Raw genomic sequence first — 18,841 nt, forward strand, 5'->3', positions numbered from 1 at the left:
ACTGAGCCATAAGCCATGTAGCTTAGCCATGCAAATTTCCTTTTCCATATTGTTTATTCTTATACTCACTGTGTGATGCTCGTGCTTCCAGCTGCAATGTTGTAGGTCCCATCTCTCTCTCTATAATAATAAAAACAATGGCTTTGTTAAAGAACGGCAGTTATGGTTTCATCACTCGCTGTCAGAGAATCAAAAGCATGAAATTTTCAATCCTCTCACGCATACACAAAACAAAAGTAGTAAAAAAGTCATGACTTGCACGCCAAGATGACCACGTAATTTCAACTTTGCATTTGCTGACCGCTCGCTCTCTCTCTCTCTCTCTCTCTCTCTCTCTCTCTCTCAAATGTCTCTCCCTGAATATGAACTATGCAGGGTATCCAGGGGAGTCGGATCAAGGCTTGAGAACTTAGACATTAGAGCTGGATCGATTGGTCAACTTCAATATCGATCCGCAACAGCTAAGACTGAATAAAAATATTATTACTTTCAATTAAACAGTTTTGAACTATTTTCCCTTTATCTATATCTTTTTTTTTTTGGTAGATACCTTTTATCTATATCGATACAGTATTAATCAAGAATTAAATCGATCAAGAATGATTCCAATCTTATTCGATTCCTCAAATCATGAGCCAGGTAGAAACAGAAGTAATATAAGGGTCCGTTTGATAATGTTCTTGTCGTTACTGTTTCAAGAAACGATAGAAACATAAATTTTCGTTTCTAGAAATAGAAATGGAATTGAAGGTATTTGATAAGTCATGTTTTTGAAAGTCGATAGTAACCAGTGAAAGAATAGCCACCAGTCGTTTAGCCTGAGTCATTTCTTGAACCATAAATAGGTAAAAATTTTAATTTCTATTTCTGAAAATAAATGAAATGAAACAGTTTTATTAAACGTTTTTTATTTCATTTCTATCATTTTTATGTCTAAAAATAACAAAAATAGATTTCTTAAAACGTTATCAAACAAGCCCTAACACTTTGGCTGACGAATCAACTGTGGGATAGATGGACAACATAATATATACAACAACCCTAATGCCCACCCACCCACCCTCCCTTCTAGCGAACAAAATAAATAACTAATAAATTCCCTTGTAAACATATGCAGATTCTTGTCAGGCCTATCTCAGTCAGATGGTTATCTGATAATAATATTTCTGTTCTGATGCTCTTATAGTCTTATTATATATGCTCTGGGAGACAGATCTCTGAGGTGGAGTAGGGACCAATCACTGGTTGCCACTTGTTTCAATTTCTACGGGTGAAAATCTCTAACTGTCCAAGTCCCACCATCGACACCACGAGGACCGGAGGCATAGGAATCCTCACCAACGTTCCAACCCGTCCAATGTGCATCAGACCATTGGGAGGACCTGGGGTGTGTGCCAAGTCCTTCTAACTGTTCAATATGCTTTTGGCGTTAGCCATGTTCCAGAGGAACCAGATCCAAACAGGAGACCCCTAAGGATTTGATCATGGCATAGATTAGTGTCCATTCTTACGGGCTTGGATAGAGGTCTCAATTTAAAATCGAAACCAACCATTTAAAATCTGACCGAGACAAATTAGTTCGATGTTGGTTTAAGGTATAGAATATTTTATTGGTTTGGTTTGGTTCAATTTTATTTACATGATTGAAACCCTTGAACCGAACCGAATCACTATCCATTTGCAAACCGAATAAAGTGTATTCTTTTTTAACGTTTTAATCAATGCGGATGATAAATATTGTTCTTTTTTAATCTTTAAAAAAAAAATTAGTGAATTATCACCCCAACAAATAAGGGATTCTTTTGTTGTTGAATATTTAAAAATTTCCCAAACATCTAAAATAGCGTACGAACCAAATACAAACCTGGTCAAAACTAAATAGTGAACCGAATAAAAGCTATACCAAACTGAATCGGTTTTGATTTGAAAAATAGGTTCCTTTTTTTTTTTTTCAGATGGGTACAATATAGAAGAGGGGAAGGTGAAGACTCGAACAGAAGAACCGGTGAGCGTGAGCTTTGTGTACCACAAACTCACCAACTGCACTATGTAGTTGGTTCAATTCCATTTTGATTTCCATATGCTCTGTCTTGAGCCAAACCTATTGACACCCTTTGGGCTTGGGTCTCCACTCTCTGATTTGACTAATATTCAAATTCTATTGTTAATTTATTGCTTAGGGAACAACAAAAACAACAACAACAACAACAACAACAAACATAACCTTATCCCAACTAAATGTGATAAGCTACATGGATCTAATAGAGTAATGAAAAAAACGAGATTCAAGTGGAGACTGTTGCGGTGGATTGCTACGCTAGTCTCCCCGAGGATTAGTCCAGGTGCGCGTAAAGTGACCCAAATACCTTGTGTTACGATCCCATATTAGTGTATGGGGGTTGATCCCACATCGATTTCCTATGAGAATTGATGTGGGTTGATATTATCTTGCGTCCCTTCACCTTGTAAGCCAGTTTATGGGGTTGAGTTCTTCTAGTACCATAACATATTGATTAACAAAAAAAAAAAAAAAAGGCGAAATGCTCCCCAATTTTTAGATACTTTTTCTTGGGTAAAGTGCAACTCTTCTATTCACAATTCCAATCAACCAAGTTTGCTTCCTCCCTATGATCAGTGATGAACATGGCAAAAGAGGAAGAATCCCAAGAGGGGGGAAAAAAAATGTCTTATAAATAGTGAAATCCTGTACACCAATTGAGTTCTGTTCACCATTTTGGTGAATGGTGAAAAAAACAGAGATCATTGACACACAAGATTTCTTCTAGTCCAGACAAACCAATTAAATACACAAAGACAGAGACTTCGATCTGTGGAGGAATAGCATAGGGGTTACTGGAATTTAGGACTTAATTTGGTTGTATTTTAATTCATTTTCAGTTACACATTAATGGAGATGATTTAATAAAACCTGCATCATTTGCCATACCTTTCAAAATTTTCATAGATTTTCTCCTAAATTACAGACGACAACACAAATCTACTAGGGCCATATTTCCTTGAGGAGCTACACCAATCAACTGGTCTCGTCCTTGGGGTAGACCCAGTCTGAACTTAGCCCAACCATGAGAAACTCCAGTCGCTACTCACTACCCTACATGACCTTAAATCATCCAATTTTTTTTCCTTGGGCAACTCACTTACTCCAATAATGCAAACTTTCTGCTTCTTTTCCTGCTCCACATTGTAAAATGGTCCTCTCATTATAGAAATATGGACATTGATGCAAGTACTAAAAAAGAGCTTTCACAAATGTATCTCATTTACCTTATGATGCCAGTGGATCCTTCAAAATAGCTTGTCAAATAGCTTGTCGAAGTGAAAGAGGTGCTTGCGAACCCGATAGATATGCAAAGTATAGAGTACTGCAGCTAGTGTTACTAATGAGAATGACAAGATTATCAAGTCCCCAAAATCCTGATCAAGAAAAAAAAATCACTAATGGAACCAAGATTAGCATATATGTCAATGCGTAAATAAAAGTTTCTTATTGCAACCTATTGTTGCATTCTTACAGTGTACCGCAAATACATGGATATGGTTTATTCTTACACTCAAGTCATTACACTGTAGGTCATCACTGTTAAATCAAGAAACTCAACCACATCTTCCACTGGACAGTGATAGGAATTAAACTACTAATTCAGTGAATAGATTTGCTATTAGTTGACACTTCGTCAATTCATTGTGTTCTTTCATCATAGCTTGCTGATAGATGAAAATTTTCAAAGTGAATACAGAATCATTATGAAATCAAGAACCCAGTGTTATTAAGGAATGTGCCCATGGCACCGATGCGCGTTTGTGTGCCTTGCACCTTTGTGCGCTTCTGTGGTTTGATTGCTCTGTTCAAACAAACAAATAAAGCTTGCTCTATAATCTTGCAACTTTGTCATGTTATAAAGCTTAGGTTTTGTTATCGACCCCCCCCCTCCCCTCCCCTCCCAATCGTGTTGTTGCTAATTACTCAATTTTTAATAGTAGGATGATGTTATTGTCATAATTTATTAAATATTGCAAGTTATTCTATATTATATTTAGCATTTAAGTGAATTACAAAGTATTTTTAAGTTTTCGGTATGTTTATATAGTAACATGAATTTGATTGCCACGCTCATACTCCAAAATGGGGCATCTCTTGGGGCATCTCTGTTTGAGCAGCTTTATTCTTTTTTAACACACCTTAAAATTTTTAATCAACTAAAAAAAAGGTAAGATCTAGGTTCTTTTATTGAATTTTTAGCAACTCTATCTGTACATAGGCTCTCTTTTTTTTCCCCCAATTTTAAATAAATTTGTGAATCATTTAACATGTACATGGAACATAGTGTTTAAATAAATTAGACATTTACTTGAAAAATAGTGCACCTCACATCCCTCACAAGTTCACCTTGCTTTCCTCCTCATGCCTGAGTTGCCAGGAGGCCTTTGTGCCTTGACAGTACCACAGGTCACCAACAACTTCTAATGGGGAGCTATTCGCATGTGGACGTATTCACAAAACCACAGATTTTTTAATCAAGCACTACACTACATGAATCATGTCCGAGAATGTTCACCTGTGGGTTGGAGATGATTATTCCCATGACATAAGTCAACAAATCCAACATAGACTGAAGTGAGTTCTGGACACCTCCCACAATACAACGATCAGATTCAGGAACATGATCCTATTAAGGAGGCATACACAAAATTAGATTAAGAAACTTGTACCATAAATAAATTTTGGAAAAGAAAATAAAGTGTAGACGAAGTTTTTAATGTAAAATGGATCAAAGACATAGGACATACATAGCTGAGGAATCCAATCAAATTACATCCCAAAGTATTACAATCTAATATACAGAGTTACTAGGGTGAAAACAACATTTTGGTTACCCATTAAAAGAAAAAAGAATATTCATCGATAAAATTAATTCCAAATCTTTAAGATGGATGCTTACCTGCATTTGCTGTATAACAGATAAATCAAACATCCACAATCCAAGACGAGATGCTGCAACTCCTCCCATCAACATCCATGCCGAGATGTAGCTGTTCTGTACCCATATTGAAGCAACACATAGAAATAGAAAGATCCACTGTCCAAGAGCCAGGTGAGTGTAAGACTTAAAAACAGGTAGACAGCACAGATATATGAAAGCATACTTCCTTGAGGACATAGTTAAGAGTTTTTTTTTGGCTTTGTTGTCTAATGGCTATAAATCAAAAGACTATCCCTGAAAGGAAATCTCCTAATTTCAAAGATTAGGACATGTAAAAAACAGAATATTCCATAGCACGTAGTATTTTTCAAACAAAAGTGGGTTCCTTTTTTGCATTACGTTTGTCATTGAATAAAACCACCAGTTGCAGAATATGTTCCAAACATAGAACCTCTGTACCGCATTTAGCATCACCATTGGATAAAGGAAGGATTATGAACTCAATTTTCATGATTAAACAAGAAGAAAAAAAATATATATATTATATGAGATAAATATTACAGGATATATAGGCAAAGCCATGTGTCTCAGGGTGTGTATTTTCTGAGGGAGTTAAGCAGCTGTGTTGTTTTTATGAACCATGAAGCACCCAACTTCTGCAGTTCATACTATTAGCATATGCAGGTTGGAGGAATGGAGTTGGAAACACCCATTCAGTGCTCCATCCTAAGGAAATCTGCTGCCAAAAGCAAATGCCAAATTCAACTATAGTTGTCCTCATGTTTCTTATGATCATCAAATTGCACTTTCCTCTCACCAGCAGGATTTAGACAACATAGCTAGCTCAAAGTCCTGGTGACTAGGAGCTGAGGTTTCTACTTAATATGCTTTATGAATGTTGTACATAAACAACCATGCATTTAATTAATCTAACAAAAAGGGATCATATTGATTATAAATATTTGGGATGAGAAAGTGAGAGCTCAACTTGGACCTTTTGTACCAAATTTTGTATTTGATGTTTGTACCTGACTCCAGATTGACCATACTCCAGTTCGAAGAGTTGAAATATGTGATTGTACAACCGGGTACAAAACTGTTGCAGATATTCCAACTATAGCACTCACTCCACGTGCTATACCAATAACATAAGCAGGTATCCCCTTCCATTCCAAAGCAGCTGTCATTAATGTTCCGAAGCTGCAAGAAGAAAACAAAATATGAACACACATGTTAAAAATTTTGAAGTTCAAAGTAGAAAGACAGTAAGGAACAAATGTTCTAGAAGAAGTCTATAGTACTTCTTCCTACACAGAAAGGATAATGTATCATCAGTCATCTTTATTGCTTTTTCTTTATTTATTTTATCCATGGACTTAGAACACATGGTCTAATATCTTATTCTCTTTCTAATGTAGCATCAATATCAAGCATATCTTACCTTAAGACAGTAAAATACAACAAAGCTAGTGAGACTCCGGGAAGCACCACTTCCTGCTGTAAGTACACACTCCATGCATCTATGTATGGGATCTTTGAAAGCTGTTGAATTATTTTACTTTTCCAATTCTGCTCTCTCATTTCTAAATCACTTTCGGCATAAGAAAGCAAACTCTGTGTGTCCTCAGAAATATATGAACTCTGCAATGAATCACTTAGGGAAAGTCTCGCCATCCTTTTTTGATTGCTTTCACCTAAAGCTGGAATTCCATTATAAACAGACATTAGAAGCCAATACTGCAACCACACAGCTATAGCATTCCACAGTGCTAAAGTCATAGCAGATGCTTTCAGTGATACGAAGCTAATAATTAAGCCACTAAACACAGGGGCAAGTAGCTTGCAAGTCAGATCGATCCTTCGGATGACTGAATTCATATTTGTCTGTACTTCTGGAGATTTTCCATTTGAAATCACCACCACCCTGTAATTTCAATATAGCGTAAACACTGAGATTCCCAACTAAATAAATCAGAACTTGCTCCATAATTAAGGAAAGCATAGAGGTGAATTGCACGAAAAACTTTTGTTCATATGAGTAATTCTTAGGTTATTTTTGGAGATAATAGTGTAACTATTTTAAATGTCATAGTAGAAACACAATGTCTAGGTCTTCAAGAAAATAATAATAAAAAAAAAAAGAATTGAACCTTTGTGAATATGTGCACAGAGATACATAGAATAATGTTGAGGTCTCAGTCAACTAAATGAATCGAGCTTTTGTAGAACTGAAGTAGAATTGCAGCTTTAAACTTCAATCAGTGGAACAAATTGATTCTGAATGATAATTTTCAAATGGTCTAAAATAGTTTCCAGTTCAACTTTGTAATTCTCATGGGGATTTTAAGAAAGAAAGACACATGGAGTTAAGCTTGGAAAACAGAGGATGAGAGGAATATGTTAAAAACTGAAACTGAATTGAATAAACAATAAGACGTAAGTGTTCCCCTTAATAATAGTAACAAATTTAGTTTAATATGTGTAGCTCTAAGGGCATATATTCGGATTTAATATGTATTTTGATTGACGGGTAAATTGATAAAGAATGAAACAAATACTTAATAAGCTTATATTTGTAACCTGAAAGGATTATTGAAACGAACACTTAATAAGCTTATATTTGTAACCTGAAGGATTATGAGTAAAGATATGAATGAAAATGTTTCAAAATTAAATGTTTCTTAATAACATTAGAAATTTTGCAGTGTTTAAAGTTTGAGATGCCACAAAAGGATATAACAAACTGATTTCAGCTACCGAGAACAAAAAGTTGAAAATATAACCAGAAGAAACCTTACTAACTACACATTGATATAGCTCTGACAACACAAAGCTTAGAAAGTAAACAACAGCTATAAATTACTAGAAAAACCACCACAGTAGTAATCTGCTACAGCCAGGTCTTTTCCTTGTTTTTAAGAAGACAAATTATAACTCCATAAATTTGAAGAAATGAACAATTCAAATTCTGTATCAGGGTTACCATTCTCTTTCTACCAAAATGGTGCCAGCAAGAGTTGAAAGCACACCAACTGCTCCAGAAATATTAGTTAACGCGACAAGTAACTTCAAATTTGAGTAGAATAATAATGCTATGACTGTGCCTCCAGCAACAATAAAGGAAAGATTTTGGGTCAACAACCAGAGTCTGAGAACCTGCCAAATGACAAGTCTAAGATGTAAATTTTCTTTCACAATTGTTTGATTTTATTGTACATGTTCAGAGTAAACAGTAGGAAAGACCAAAACTAGCCCACCTGAACATATGTTAACCTATCCACCCACTGACCAACAATAGGACCAAATATTGCAGTAGATGCAGATTCCACAACACCATAAATAGCAGCAAAAAGCAGGGAATCTGGCCAAAGGTTGATCATATATAAAGCAACAGAGAATTCCCACATTCTGCAAGTAAGGATTTGAATGTTAAACAACAGAATCCACACAAAGAAAACAACCAACGTCACTTGTTGGGTCATACAAACTCACATATAGGAGTAGACCCTTTGGATTAAAATTCAACCCAATTGAATGGAGGACCTAAATCATTCATGATTTTTGCTTCAACTGGGTTATCTGAAAATTTTATGGTGGACTGGATTCTCAATAGAACAGATCAATGGTTTACCCAAAAATCAAGTGTGAAAAAAAAAAATGTCAAACCCACTAAAGTTTATACCCAAAAGAGATTGAAATCTCCATACAACCTAACAGCGGTAATTGTTTCAAAATAGAAGATGAAAACGCATAATAACAAACAGTTCACAGACTCTCAAACCCAACATTTCAAAAAGAGAAGTGACATGAAGAGCTCATCAGACCTTTTTCCAATGTCATAGTTATTAAGTAATCAAAGCCTAATAGAGAGAGAGGGAGAGAGAGAGAGAGAGACCTTGCTCCCCATCTAGCCAGAAAGTGCCCAACATACAAGCGTTTGATAAGAGAAGGGAAGTTGTTTTCCTGAGATGATTCAGGAAGAAGATGTTGCTTCATGGCTTCTTCTATTTCAACTTTCATTCTGCTTCCACCCACTTTACTTGGGTTGAGGCCTTAAAGAACAACGAGATGAAGGTGAGTGTGTTATTAATCTCGTTACTCTCTCTAATGTTCTTATCATTCATGCTAATCAAGATAATAAAATGATGAATGATGACGATGGTGATGATTTAGATGGGGGGTAGGCAATGTGACATGCATGGTGCACCCAGGTTTATGAAACATGGAAAACCATTGGGAAATTTTGACTGCCTCTCTGCCTCTGCCTGTTTGGCTAAGGGCGGAAGGGTTGCTCCATTGCGAGTTGTTGGTCATGAGTTTCCGTCTAGAAATAGCTTTTCCGTGAAGTGGGAGTAAGGCTGTGTATATTGTGATTCCCTAGACTCTGTAGTGATAGGAGCCTCGTGCACTAGATACGCCCACTTGATGTTTAGGGATCTAACTCTTCTCCAATGATCATTCAAGGGTTAGGAGGGCTTGGTGGGTCAACGGTGTTGGAGATCTTTTTTCATTGTTTAGCCATGGATGCAACAAGAGGACGGATCTTGATGCATAGGTAAGGTTGTTGTATTTGTAACAAAAGGATCAAGGATTCTGAGTTAGGGAAAAATCCAATGACTAGGAACCAAATATATTGTGGGTCCCATGCAAGCATAGGTCATAATTGTGCATTTTATTGGAAAAGAGAAATGGAAATCACATTGGTGTCTTCCAAAGTCAAAAACTTGTTATAGTAGACTACTGTACTAGTGTTTTTTTCTTTTTATCTTTTTTTTTTTTTTTTAAGAGAGCGAACTTATGTATTTGTTCGTGTCCAACGCAAGGCATCCAAATTACAAGCTTCAAAAGGCCAAGGAGTGAAAGTCGACCATGATGTTTCACACACATAAAACAATGATTTCTAGGCTAAGGAGTCAACTATACTGTTAATCTCTTTAATAATGTGAAGGAAAGAGCATTTCCTGAAATATGTAGCAAGATGCTTAATGTTATTCGATGGTTTAAGATATTAGAATTGATTTTGAATCGGATAGGGAAGATATCAATTTGATTCTGCTCTGGATCAAATAAAAATATACCCTTAGTTATTATTGAAAAACCAACGTCTTTACCCTTCATCCGTTCCAATCCAACGATACAATATAAATATCAACCAAGAATCAAGATCAAACTTGATTAGTACCATTGTAGGCAATTGGATCTGATTCCTCAAACCATGATGTAAATACTATTTAAAATAAAAGCTACTGAAATTTTAGAAACTGTCTAAATAACACTTTTGTATGTGTATTTAAAACTTTACAGCTCTTTTAGATTGTTTTTTACTTTATGAGAAAATCTTATACATAAAATAAACAATAATTATTAAGAAGCCACCAAATCCTAAACATAAAATAAAGAATAGTTATTAAGAAGCTGCCAATTCAACTGCCACTTGTGAGGAAATACATGTGAGACATTGACTTGTTCTAGGGCTTTCGTAATTTGCGGTGTATCTCATGTTAAGATTATCCAAAAGACTTTTCAATAAATAAGTGTGATTACTACTCTAATAACTGACATATGCCAAGAAAAGAAAAATAATATTATGATTAGATTATGTTATTAATCCTATTATACATTTTTTTAATGATAATAAAATAATGGTAATAAGAGCTTAAGGGGAACACATAACAAAGATTCGGTTGTTGAACTTTGAAAAAAAATTGTTTCCATTAAATTAGATTATTCATATAATTAATTTTTTTTAAATCCCGAGGTGAGTTGGGATCAGCAGTGCTTCACTATATGATAGATTTTTGTTGACAGTTAGATATCCTCATCAGTCCTCCCACACCAAAAGAGTTTGGCACAACAGTGCGGAAAATTGTTCTATTGAAACCTAGTGGTTGTGGGTTCAAGTCGAAAATTAGTTTTATTGCTAAGCAGGTGTAAAATTGTGTATACTATGATCCTTCCCAGATCCTATGAAGTGCCATGCAAAGATTCAGGGGATGGTATCAGAATTGGTCAATCTAGATTGGATCGGATCGGATTGGATCATTGGGTATCTATCTATTTTACCCCTACTTTTTAGAAAAAGTATTATTTTTTTACTATTTTAACCATGAAACGATCCGGATAACCGATTTAGATTAGTTAGGGATTGGGGATTGGTCTTAGCTGATACCGATTTGATACAACAGATCCAAAATGAATACTTGAAAGTTAAAACCATGGTGCCATGTGACTAGCACCACTAATGACACAATATTGTCCACCTTGATAAGTAGTACTCATGATTTTTAAAACTCATCTCTCCACATAAGGGAGGCCACATCATATATGTCACACCCCATTCTCACTGAACCGGGCCAGTGACCGGGTTAACACCGGTTAACCCAAACCTGCCAGGATCATATGATACTGTATTCCACCACAGCATACACACAACTAATAAAAGCTCATCAGATCAGCGGAAGACTAAGTTTTACCTGTGAATAATCCCATAATACTTGATACCCGAATTGTGATACAATAGTTATATACATGTGGGCCCGAAGGCATGATATTTACACAATAAAAGTACAATTCACATATCAAGTACATAAAAGAAACCATAAAAAATAATTAAAGTACACAGCTCGGCTCGGTATCAAAGGCTAGAGCTCAGCTCGGCATCAAGGGTTGAGCCCAGCTCGGCATCACATGGTAGAGTTCAGCTCGGCATCAGAACTACGGTCCCGCAGCACAACTCTCGCACGAGCAGTCAGTGCCGTGCTCTAACTCCTCAGGGGCCCACCAGTCCTCTTCAAGAAACTCGACTGTGGGACCCACCCCATACTCTTCAAATGTATGACCTGTAAAATCATCTAAAAAGGGGTGCACACGTGGGATGAGCTCACTAGCTCAGCAAGTGGTAAGATGGACCACACAGCAGTCCACACATCAAAACATAATCATATGCACTACATGTCATGCCATACATTTCAAATCACACCCACCTAAGCAACATTACTAAGTCTTTGGTTTAGTGCTACTACAGCCACAGTGCACGTATACCCTGGGTACGAGCCTCGAACTCCATCCCGCGATACGCCCATAGGGCTGTCGGAGAAGGCCCACCGTGAGTACTCGAAAAAGTAAAAACAATGTCGTCCACCGGCTCTCAACAGAAATGTAAATGGCTGAAATTAAAGGTGCTGACTCCAGCAATTTAAAAGTAGTACGATTGGCCCTCTTGAATATACCACCGGGGTTGCCGACTTTCCTATTGACCCGCCGGGCATTATATCTAACCGCCACAGTGACCTGACAACCGCGACCACTGCTTCCCCCCAAATGGTAACCCAACACCTCAACCCCTATTGGGAAGGGTCGTAGTACGGGAAGGTGAAATCCTAAACCGCATGCTCCTATATGACAATAGTACTATTGCATAGTGCCACCGCGTCCCATACCACGGACCACCAATGCACTCGTTTCCAAGCCGATTACGGCATCTAGTCTATCAATGCATCATGCACAATGATGTCAACATTCAATCACATAAGCATCTCATCATTTGGCATTTAGAAAGTAAACATAACACACATGCATAACAATGTGAGGATGACTAATCTACATAGCATATTCATGATGGCATGACTAGACTAGATATAAGTAAATGAATGCCAAACAATGCCTTGAAACAAGGCCAAACGTCCTCTCCCCACTTACCTGTAGTGTTCAAGGATTCCCGTTCGGTACGGGTGAGATCCGGTGTGAGAAGCGTAGGATTTGGTGAACCTAACATGATTGAGCGGGGTTAGTACTTCACCATTTTGAAATCAAAATTAACGAGATCCGATCACAAAATCATGTTTAGAACGTTAAAAGAAGGTCGCACGTCCGATTTGGGTCCAATCGGACGTAAGAATCACATTCAAGGCCTCTCAGGTGGGTCAGACAACTCACCTGTCTGGCCCACCGGTGTGGCACACCGGTTTGGACCGGCGGGTAGGTTGGCCCGCCGGTTGGCCCGTCAGTTGGGCCAGGGAGCCCTACTAAGACCGACGGGCAGGGTGGCCCACCGGTTAGCCTGTCGGTCTGGCCCACCGGTTATGCCCGAAGGCCCTGCCCTCTCAGGTGGGTGCTCACAGGCGGGCCAGATGGCCCACCGGTCCTACCCACCGGTCTTGGCGGGAAAATCGTTGTTTCTTCCCAACTTCCTCCATTCTTTGGGGATTCAAATGAGGCTTTTTCCAACCCATTCTTCACACTTTCAATGTCTTATAGGATGGTTCTAACCTAGATCTAGGTTAGATTCAAGTGATGGGAAACCATCTTATCTTCTTTGCTCAAGAACACCTTCAAACCCTCAAAATCACTTCAAACCCACAATGCTTCTCCAACCTTATCAATACCTCTTCAAATCCTTCAAGATCAACACATAAATCATCTATTAAACCTTAGATTCATTATTTCAAAGGGGATTTACAAGATTTCAAGAAACCCTATTCGAATCAAGGGTTTATGCTTGGGTATGGTGAATGTTCAAGGAACCCAACTTTGCTTACCTCTAAATGTAGATCTAGAGTTGAAGATCACACTTCCGGTGCCAAAATGGGAAGATCAAGCTTCGGCGCCGCTGAAATCCTTCTCTTCTTCCTCTACCTTCTCTTCCCTTCTTCTCCCCTTTCTTTTCTCTCTCCTCTTTACTATCCTCACCAACGTACGAGTGTCATAAATGAAAATAAAAGAAAATCATAAATGCTATATATATACTTCTTAAATAACTAAATAGTTCACATGGATGGGTCACTCAGGTGGGTGGGTGCGCCCACCTGTCCGCCCACCTGAGGGCCAAAACTTGGGATTTTGACAGAGTTCGGGCCTGGCGTGAACCCCACCCTAGCATACGATGTAGTATACGTATATACTTTAATATACGACTACAATACCTGCTTTTATCCGTACATGGCCTTATGGTAAGTGCATGTACACGGCTTGGGCACTCCCGTCTCTTCTGGCACAGGCTCGGACTTGTCGGGCCAGCCGGTGTTTAAGGTCACCCTTGCCATCATAGCCCATAAGGAACCCGCTCTAACTCCCTCTGGTTCGGTCCCTGCATGGTTAAACCGGGTCAACCGCGTAATCAGACCGGGTTTAAGAAGTAGGGTATTACAGTTACTGCTCTTGCTATCCATCAAAACAAGATATTCATATATGAGTTTAGAGAACGAAAACTTACACTAAAAATATTAAGTCTCCAAAGGTCTTCCCCTTGAGAGGGATCCACCCAACAATTGAAAAACAATTGCACCTCGAGATGTCTCAAACCAGAAGAGTGATCTATAACACTACAAGGAGATACTTCAGCTTCAGCAGCAAATCCAACCGCCCTGATAGGTTCATAGGAAATGCAAATTTCTTCATGATTTTAACATCTCCACCAATGCTAGAAGGGATAGTAAGAACTTTAGCAGATGTGAGACATGTACCGGAATTAAAGAAAAACTTAGTATCTTTAGGGGCACTTGACTCAAATGGTTGTAAAAGCATAGCAGAAGGAAGAGTTCTCAAAATTATTAAGGGTGTTATGGTTGTCATGAAGGGATAGTTAATAGGAAACCTATACAGACTCATAAATAGCACTATTACAAATGGAGCATCTATGACTACAGAATCTGATACAGATGATACTTATCGGTGGCATAGGCGGTTAGGGCATATGGGAGAAAGAGGATTGATGGAGCTTCATAAAAGAAAACTGTTGAAGGGAGTGAAAACTTGTAAACTGAACTTTTGCAAGTATTGTGTATTCGTGAAACACTGCAAGGTTAGTTTCAAAACTGTAAAACATAAGAGTAAATGGGTGCTTGATTATGTACACAACGATGTATGGGGTCTTTTAACAACAAAATCTAAAGGTGGGGCAGAATACTTCATAACCTTTATTGATGATTACTCAAGAAAAGTCTAGATCTACTTCATGAAGCATAAAAGTGAGGTGTTCCCTAAATTTAAGAAATGGAAAGCTGAGGTAGAAAGGAAGACATGAAAGAAAATTAAGTACTTGAGAACATATTACACCGTCACAGTTTTAATGAACACCTCAAGCAATACTGTGAGATTTGAGAGACGAGCGTTGTAACACTATTCTCCATTGATAGTGAAGCAGGATCTCATCTCACCGGGGACGTAGGCAATCTTGCCGAACCTCGTAAATCTGTGTGCATTGTTTGTTCTTGTTTTTCCATTATCTTCTGCATCGTTTTAGGGTTGCGTTTCTACACTATGGTCATGAAAAAATGGTTGCATTGTGCGGGAAAAAAATTCTAAACCATTGTCAGTCTTTATGGTCTTGATGTGTATTGGGTAGCAACTGAGCAAAAAAATTGCAATACTACTATATGTATCAGATTTAAATTTCATGAGAGGTCCAAGTTGCATGGCGAAAAAATCATCAACAATAGTAAGAAAATAGCATGCACCATACTAGAGGGAAAAGTTAATCGATGTTGTTTGGTAATGTGGCATACATCACAAATATGAGTTGTCGAAGGAGAAGAAAAAAAGCAAACTACTGCATAAAGCCTTTAGTAGGGTTGGTTCTTTTAGTAGCGATTCTCTCTCTGTCTCTCTCTCTCTCTCTCTCTCTCTCTCTCTCTCATTACAAGAACTGATTTTTCAAGTCATTCTTAAGAAAGCATTTCCACACAGCCACTTCGTTTACCGAAAAGAAAGGAGAGAATGAATTGTAAGTGACAATTCCCCCTTGAGCCTTCCCTGTTGTACTCCACTAGTAGCCAGAGTCCAAATCCTCTACCATGAGCGGTGAATGGCCGTGAACATGCAACGGCAGGGAGGTCCTGGCATAAACCTGTTGCTCAAGGATTTTTAAATTTATGGGTGTCAAAACGGTCAGGTTTCTACCAAAAACAGAAAGGTCGAATTTTTAATCAATTTCTTTTAATTTTATTTTTCCCTTATTTATCAGTCCCTACTCCCTATACGAACCTCTTAGTTACAAAGTGTAGACTATAATTTCCCTATTTCAGGCAGGTTACAAATATTAGTCATTTGGCAAAGTTTTCCAGGGAGCTTGTCATAAATGCACTGGAGTCGCACATCAAACATGGTAAGAAATAACCTGCTGAAAAATCTTACAAACGTTAAACAAACCAAGAGGAAGAATTCCCGGTAGCAACTGTCATTTTTGTGGTAGCAGAAGCAGTTGCTGGTCTTACAGAGAGCCAAGCAAATGAGACCTCTGAACAAATTATTGAACAGCTAGCAGGGTGCCCAACCTCTGCCCTTTAACAAACAAAAGATCTGTCATGAGTTATGAGTCATGACTCACATAAGGGAAGCTGGCACTAACACTTGAGTTTGGATCTCTTCTGATTGTTCAATCTGTTGAACCAATAACCTTTCCCTGAAATAAAATGCAGCTAGATTCAAAATGAAAAAAAAAAATGATCCAGAATGTGCTCATCGGGTTTTCATCAGTCTTCAAATTTCAGTGCAGTTGAGCCATCAAATTAGATTGCTCCAACATTTCAAATAAAAACATCCGAGAGGTCAGGCTTAGGCTCTTCAACGAGTCAATCAGTCAATCACCCAAAATCTTTCAATGCTTACAACTTGGCCAACATATGTGAACAATGACTCCCTGGGTGAGTGACTCAGAGAACTACCGAGTTGCAATGTTGCAAGCAACACACGAGATATAAAATCTAGTGAACACGCTTCACTTTTGGCATTGCCTTCCGTGCACGCTCTTTCGCTTCTTTCTTGCGAAGTGCTTCTGCACTGAGCTTCGCCTCAGCCTCCTCCATCAACTTTCTCTTCTCTGCCTTCCTCTTCTGCAAAGCTTCCTGCCTAGCATTTAGAAGTTCTTTGTATGCCTCTTGGGCAGCCTTTGTCCTGGCTGCTTCCGTTTTAGAGCGAACCTGCAGTTACAAAAAAATTGAAGTAAAATCATGAATGGAACCACCAAAGTGATCAGACTAATAGCTGTTGGAACAAAATGGTAGACAAAAAACAAACCTGTGAACTAACTTTATACCGCCCAATCAAGTCAATGTAGTATGGTACAAGAGCCACCAATCGGGTCATATCAGCCATGTGGTTGGCATCAGGAAGAGCAAACTTGAACAACAGAATTTTCCTGTTTGTGCCCGAGTGTTGATCAGAAAAATGCATTGAGATGAACCCTTTCCCAAATTTCTCAAATGTTTTTTCACCAAACACCTGTAGATAAAGAGTAATGCACGTAAAAGTCCATATTCTAATTACAAAACTAAATATTGTGTGCTGGTCAGCATGAAAATAAACAAAGGAAAAAACTATAGATAAAGAAGACCCTGTATTTTGAGACAATCCAATAGGGTTATATAATGAAATGATCTAGTCACTAAAACTACTGTTATTCTGGAAAACCAACGAGAAATCAAGGTAACAAGTTCTATTAGACACTGACAGACCATAAAAAGATACATTCAATGCAGACAACAAATTTATCTGAAACTAATAATGAACTAAATATTATCAGTGTCACAATGTCAACCAAAATACACAAAATTTGAGCATCTGGTGACCAAATAGCAGAAAGAAAGCCACTTGGCTCGGTGGCCGATTCAATTAACTGGTCCCCTTTACCAGAAAATAGCCTTTAAAAAAATAATCAACCACCTATAAATGGCAAATATTTTTCTTCATGGCAATCCAAATATGAAATCTTTGGGTGGTCAAAACTCACGCCTCACTCTGCATGTCAAAGAGTGATGTGGCAATTCTGTCTGTTAGATATCTAGGGAATGTATGGACTAGCCAAAAGTCAAATTTCATACCCAAAATTCAATCATATACATTACGAATATAAGCAATACCATACCATGGTCATGCACCCTCTTGGCAGTCATGTATTTCTCAATGCTTTATATTTTGCCGCTTGGCCAACTATTATAGAGCTGAAACTTGGCCTGTGAGCAGAGGAATTTAGGGTCTACATGTCCACAAAATTCCAGCTCCATCTGAGCTGCCATGTGGCAGAACAAGGAGTCGGACCAAATGCTCTATGTTTAGACCACCGTCCACCCATAAATAAATCAACATGATGAAATTGTTGGGAGATTCCATAGGTAGCATGGTTTGATCATGTTATCTGCACAACGGCTAAAATGACAGGATGAGAACGCATGAGTATATGGACACTAGCATGGAGGGGGGAAGTGAATTGTCAAATCCAAGGCACAAGCTCATGCTTCTTATTTTTGGTTAGCCAATTATCATTTTTCAAGTACTTACAAGTATTCCTAGAATATGTACTTCCTTAATAATCATGATTTGAAACAAACTACATCTCAAACTTTTAGATCATTCAACATAACAGTTTGATCACCAAATTGTGTTCAAAATGCAGACTGCAAACACTAGTCAGCTAAGCTTGATCCACAGTGAGGAGCCATCACTTCTGTTTCAGAATTTGCTTTTGTCATTTTTTTTTGGTTGGGGGGGGGGGGGGGGGGGTGTGGAGATACATGTGCTACCCTGACTAGACATGCAGTTTAACAAGGCAGTAAAATTCCCTTCTAGCAATTCACTTAGAAATTAACACTGGAAAGTGAAGGATACAGCTAAAAATGAAAGGCAGCAGAAGTCAGATTTGAATTGACCACGTTGAGAACTGGGTAGCAAGACTTGGTTGCGGATCTCTAATCTAAACTCAACAGCTCAACTAGAAATGAACCCATTTCCCAATTATCAGAAGTATAGGAGAACAATAAATTGAAGTTTATGCTCCCATCAGAGTGGAGGATCCTCCAAAACTGTATTTGTTTCCTACCACAGTGGTTTCTCCCATTCTGATCCATAAACAAAATACCAGATCTTCAAGAACCACACACCCCCCCACCCAAAAAAAAAAAAAAAAT

General features: G+C 38.0%; 2 protein-coding genes across 2 annotated transcripts in view; both read right to left on the reverse strand.

Moving 5' to 3' along the window:
• Positions 1-2,829: 2,829 nt before the first annotated feature.
• On the reverse strand, positions 2,830-9,235 carry LOC122067169 (solute carrier family 40 member 2-like). The gene is made up of 9 exons (XM_042631013.1): positions 8,839-9,235; positions 8,201-8,351; positions 7,927-8,099; positions 6,385-6,867; positions 5,972-6,143; positions 4,962-5,099; positions 4,578-4,688; positions 3,286-3,435; positions 2,830-3,192 (listed from the first exon to the last, which is right to left on the reverse strand). The coding sequence occupies exons 1-8, from the start codon at positions 8,961-8,963 to the stop codon at positions 3,307-3,309; spliced, it is 1,482 nt and encodes a 493-aa protein (XP_042486947.1). The 5' UTR covers positions 8,964-9,235; the 3' UTR covers positions 2,830-3,192; positions 3,286-3,306.
• A 7,107-nt stretch (positions 9,236-16,342) lies between these two features.
• LOC122067183 (uncharacterized protein At5g49945-like) overlaps positions 16,343-18,841 on the reverse strand; it is a 5,939-nt gene continuing 3,440 nt past the window's right edge. The window contains exons 2-3 of the mRNA XM_042631025.1: positions 16,956-17,159; positions 16,343-16,858 (exon numbers count right to left, since the gene is read on the reverse strand). Of these exons, the coding sequence (XP_042486959.1) occupies positions 16,643-16,858; positions 16,956-17,159 (420 nt within the window). The 3' untranslated portion in view covers positions 16,343-16,642. The remainder of the gene's footprint in view (positions 16,859-16,955; positions 17,160-18,841) is intronic.

Source organism: Macadamia integrifolia, unplaced genomic scaffold (assembly GCF_013358625.1).
Source record: "Macadamia integrifolia cultivar HAES 741 unplaced genomic scaffold, SCU_Mint_v3 scaffold275, whole genome shotgun sequence".
Classification (NCBI taxonomy): domain Eukaryota; kingdom Viridiplantae; phylum Streptophyta; class Magnoliopsida; order Proteales; family Proteaceae; genus Macadamia; species Macadamia integrifolia.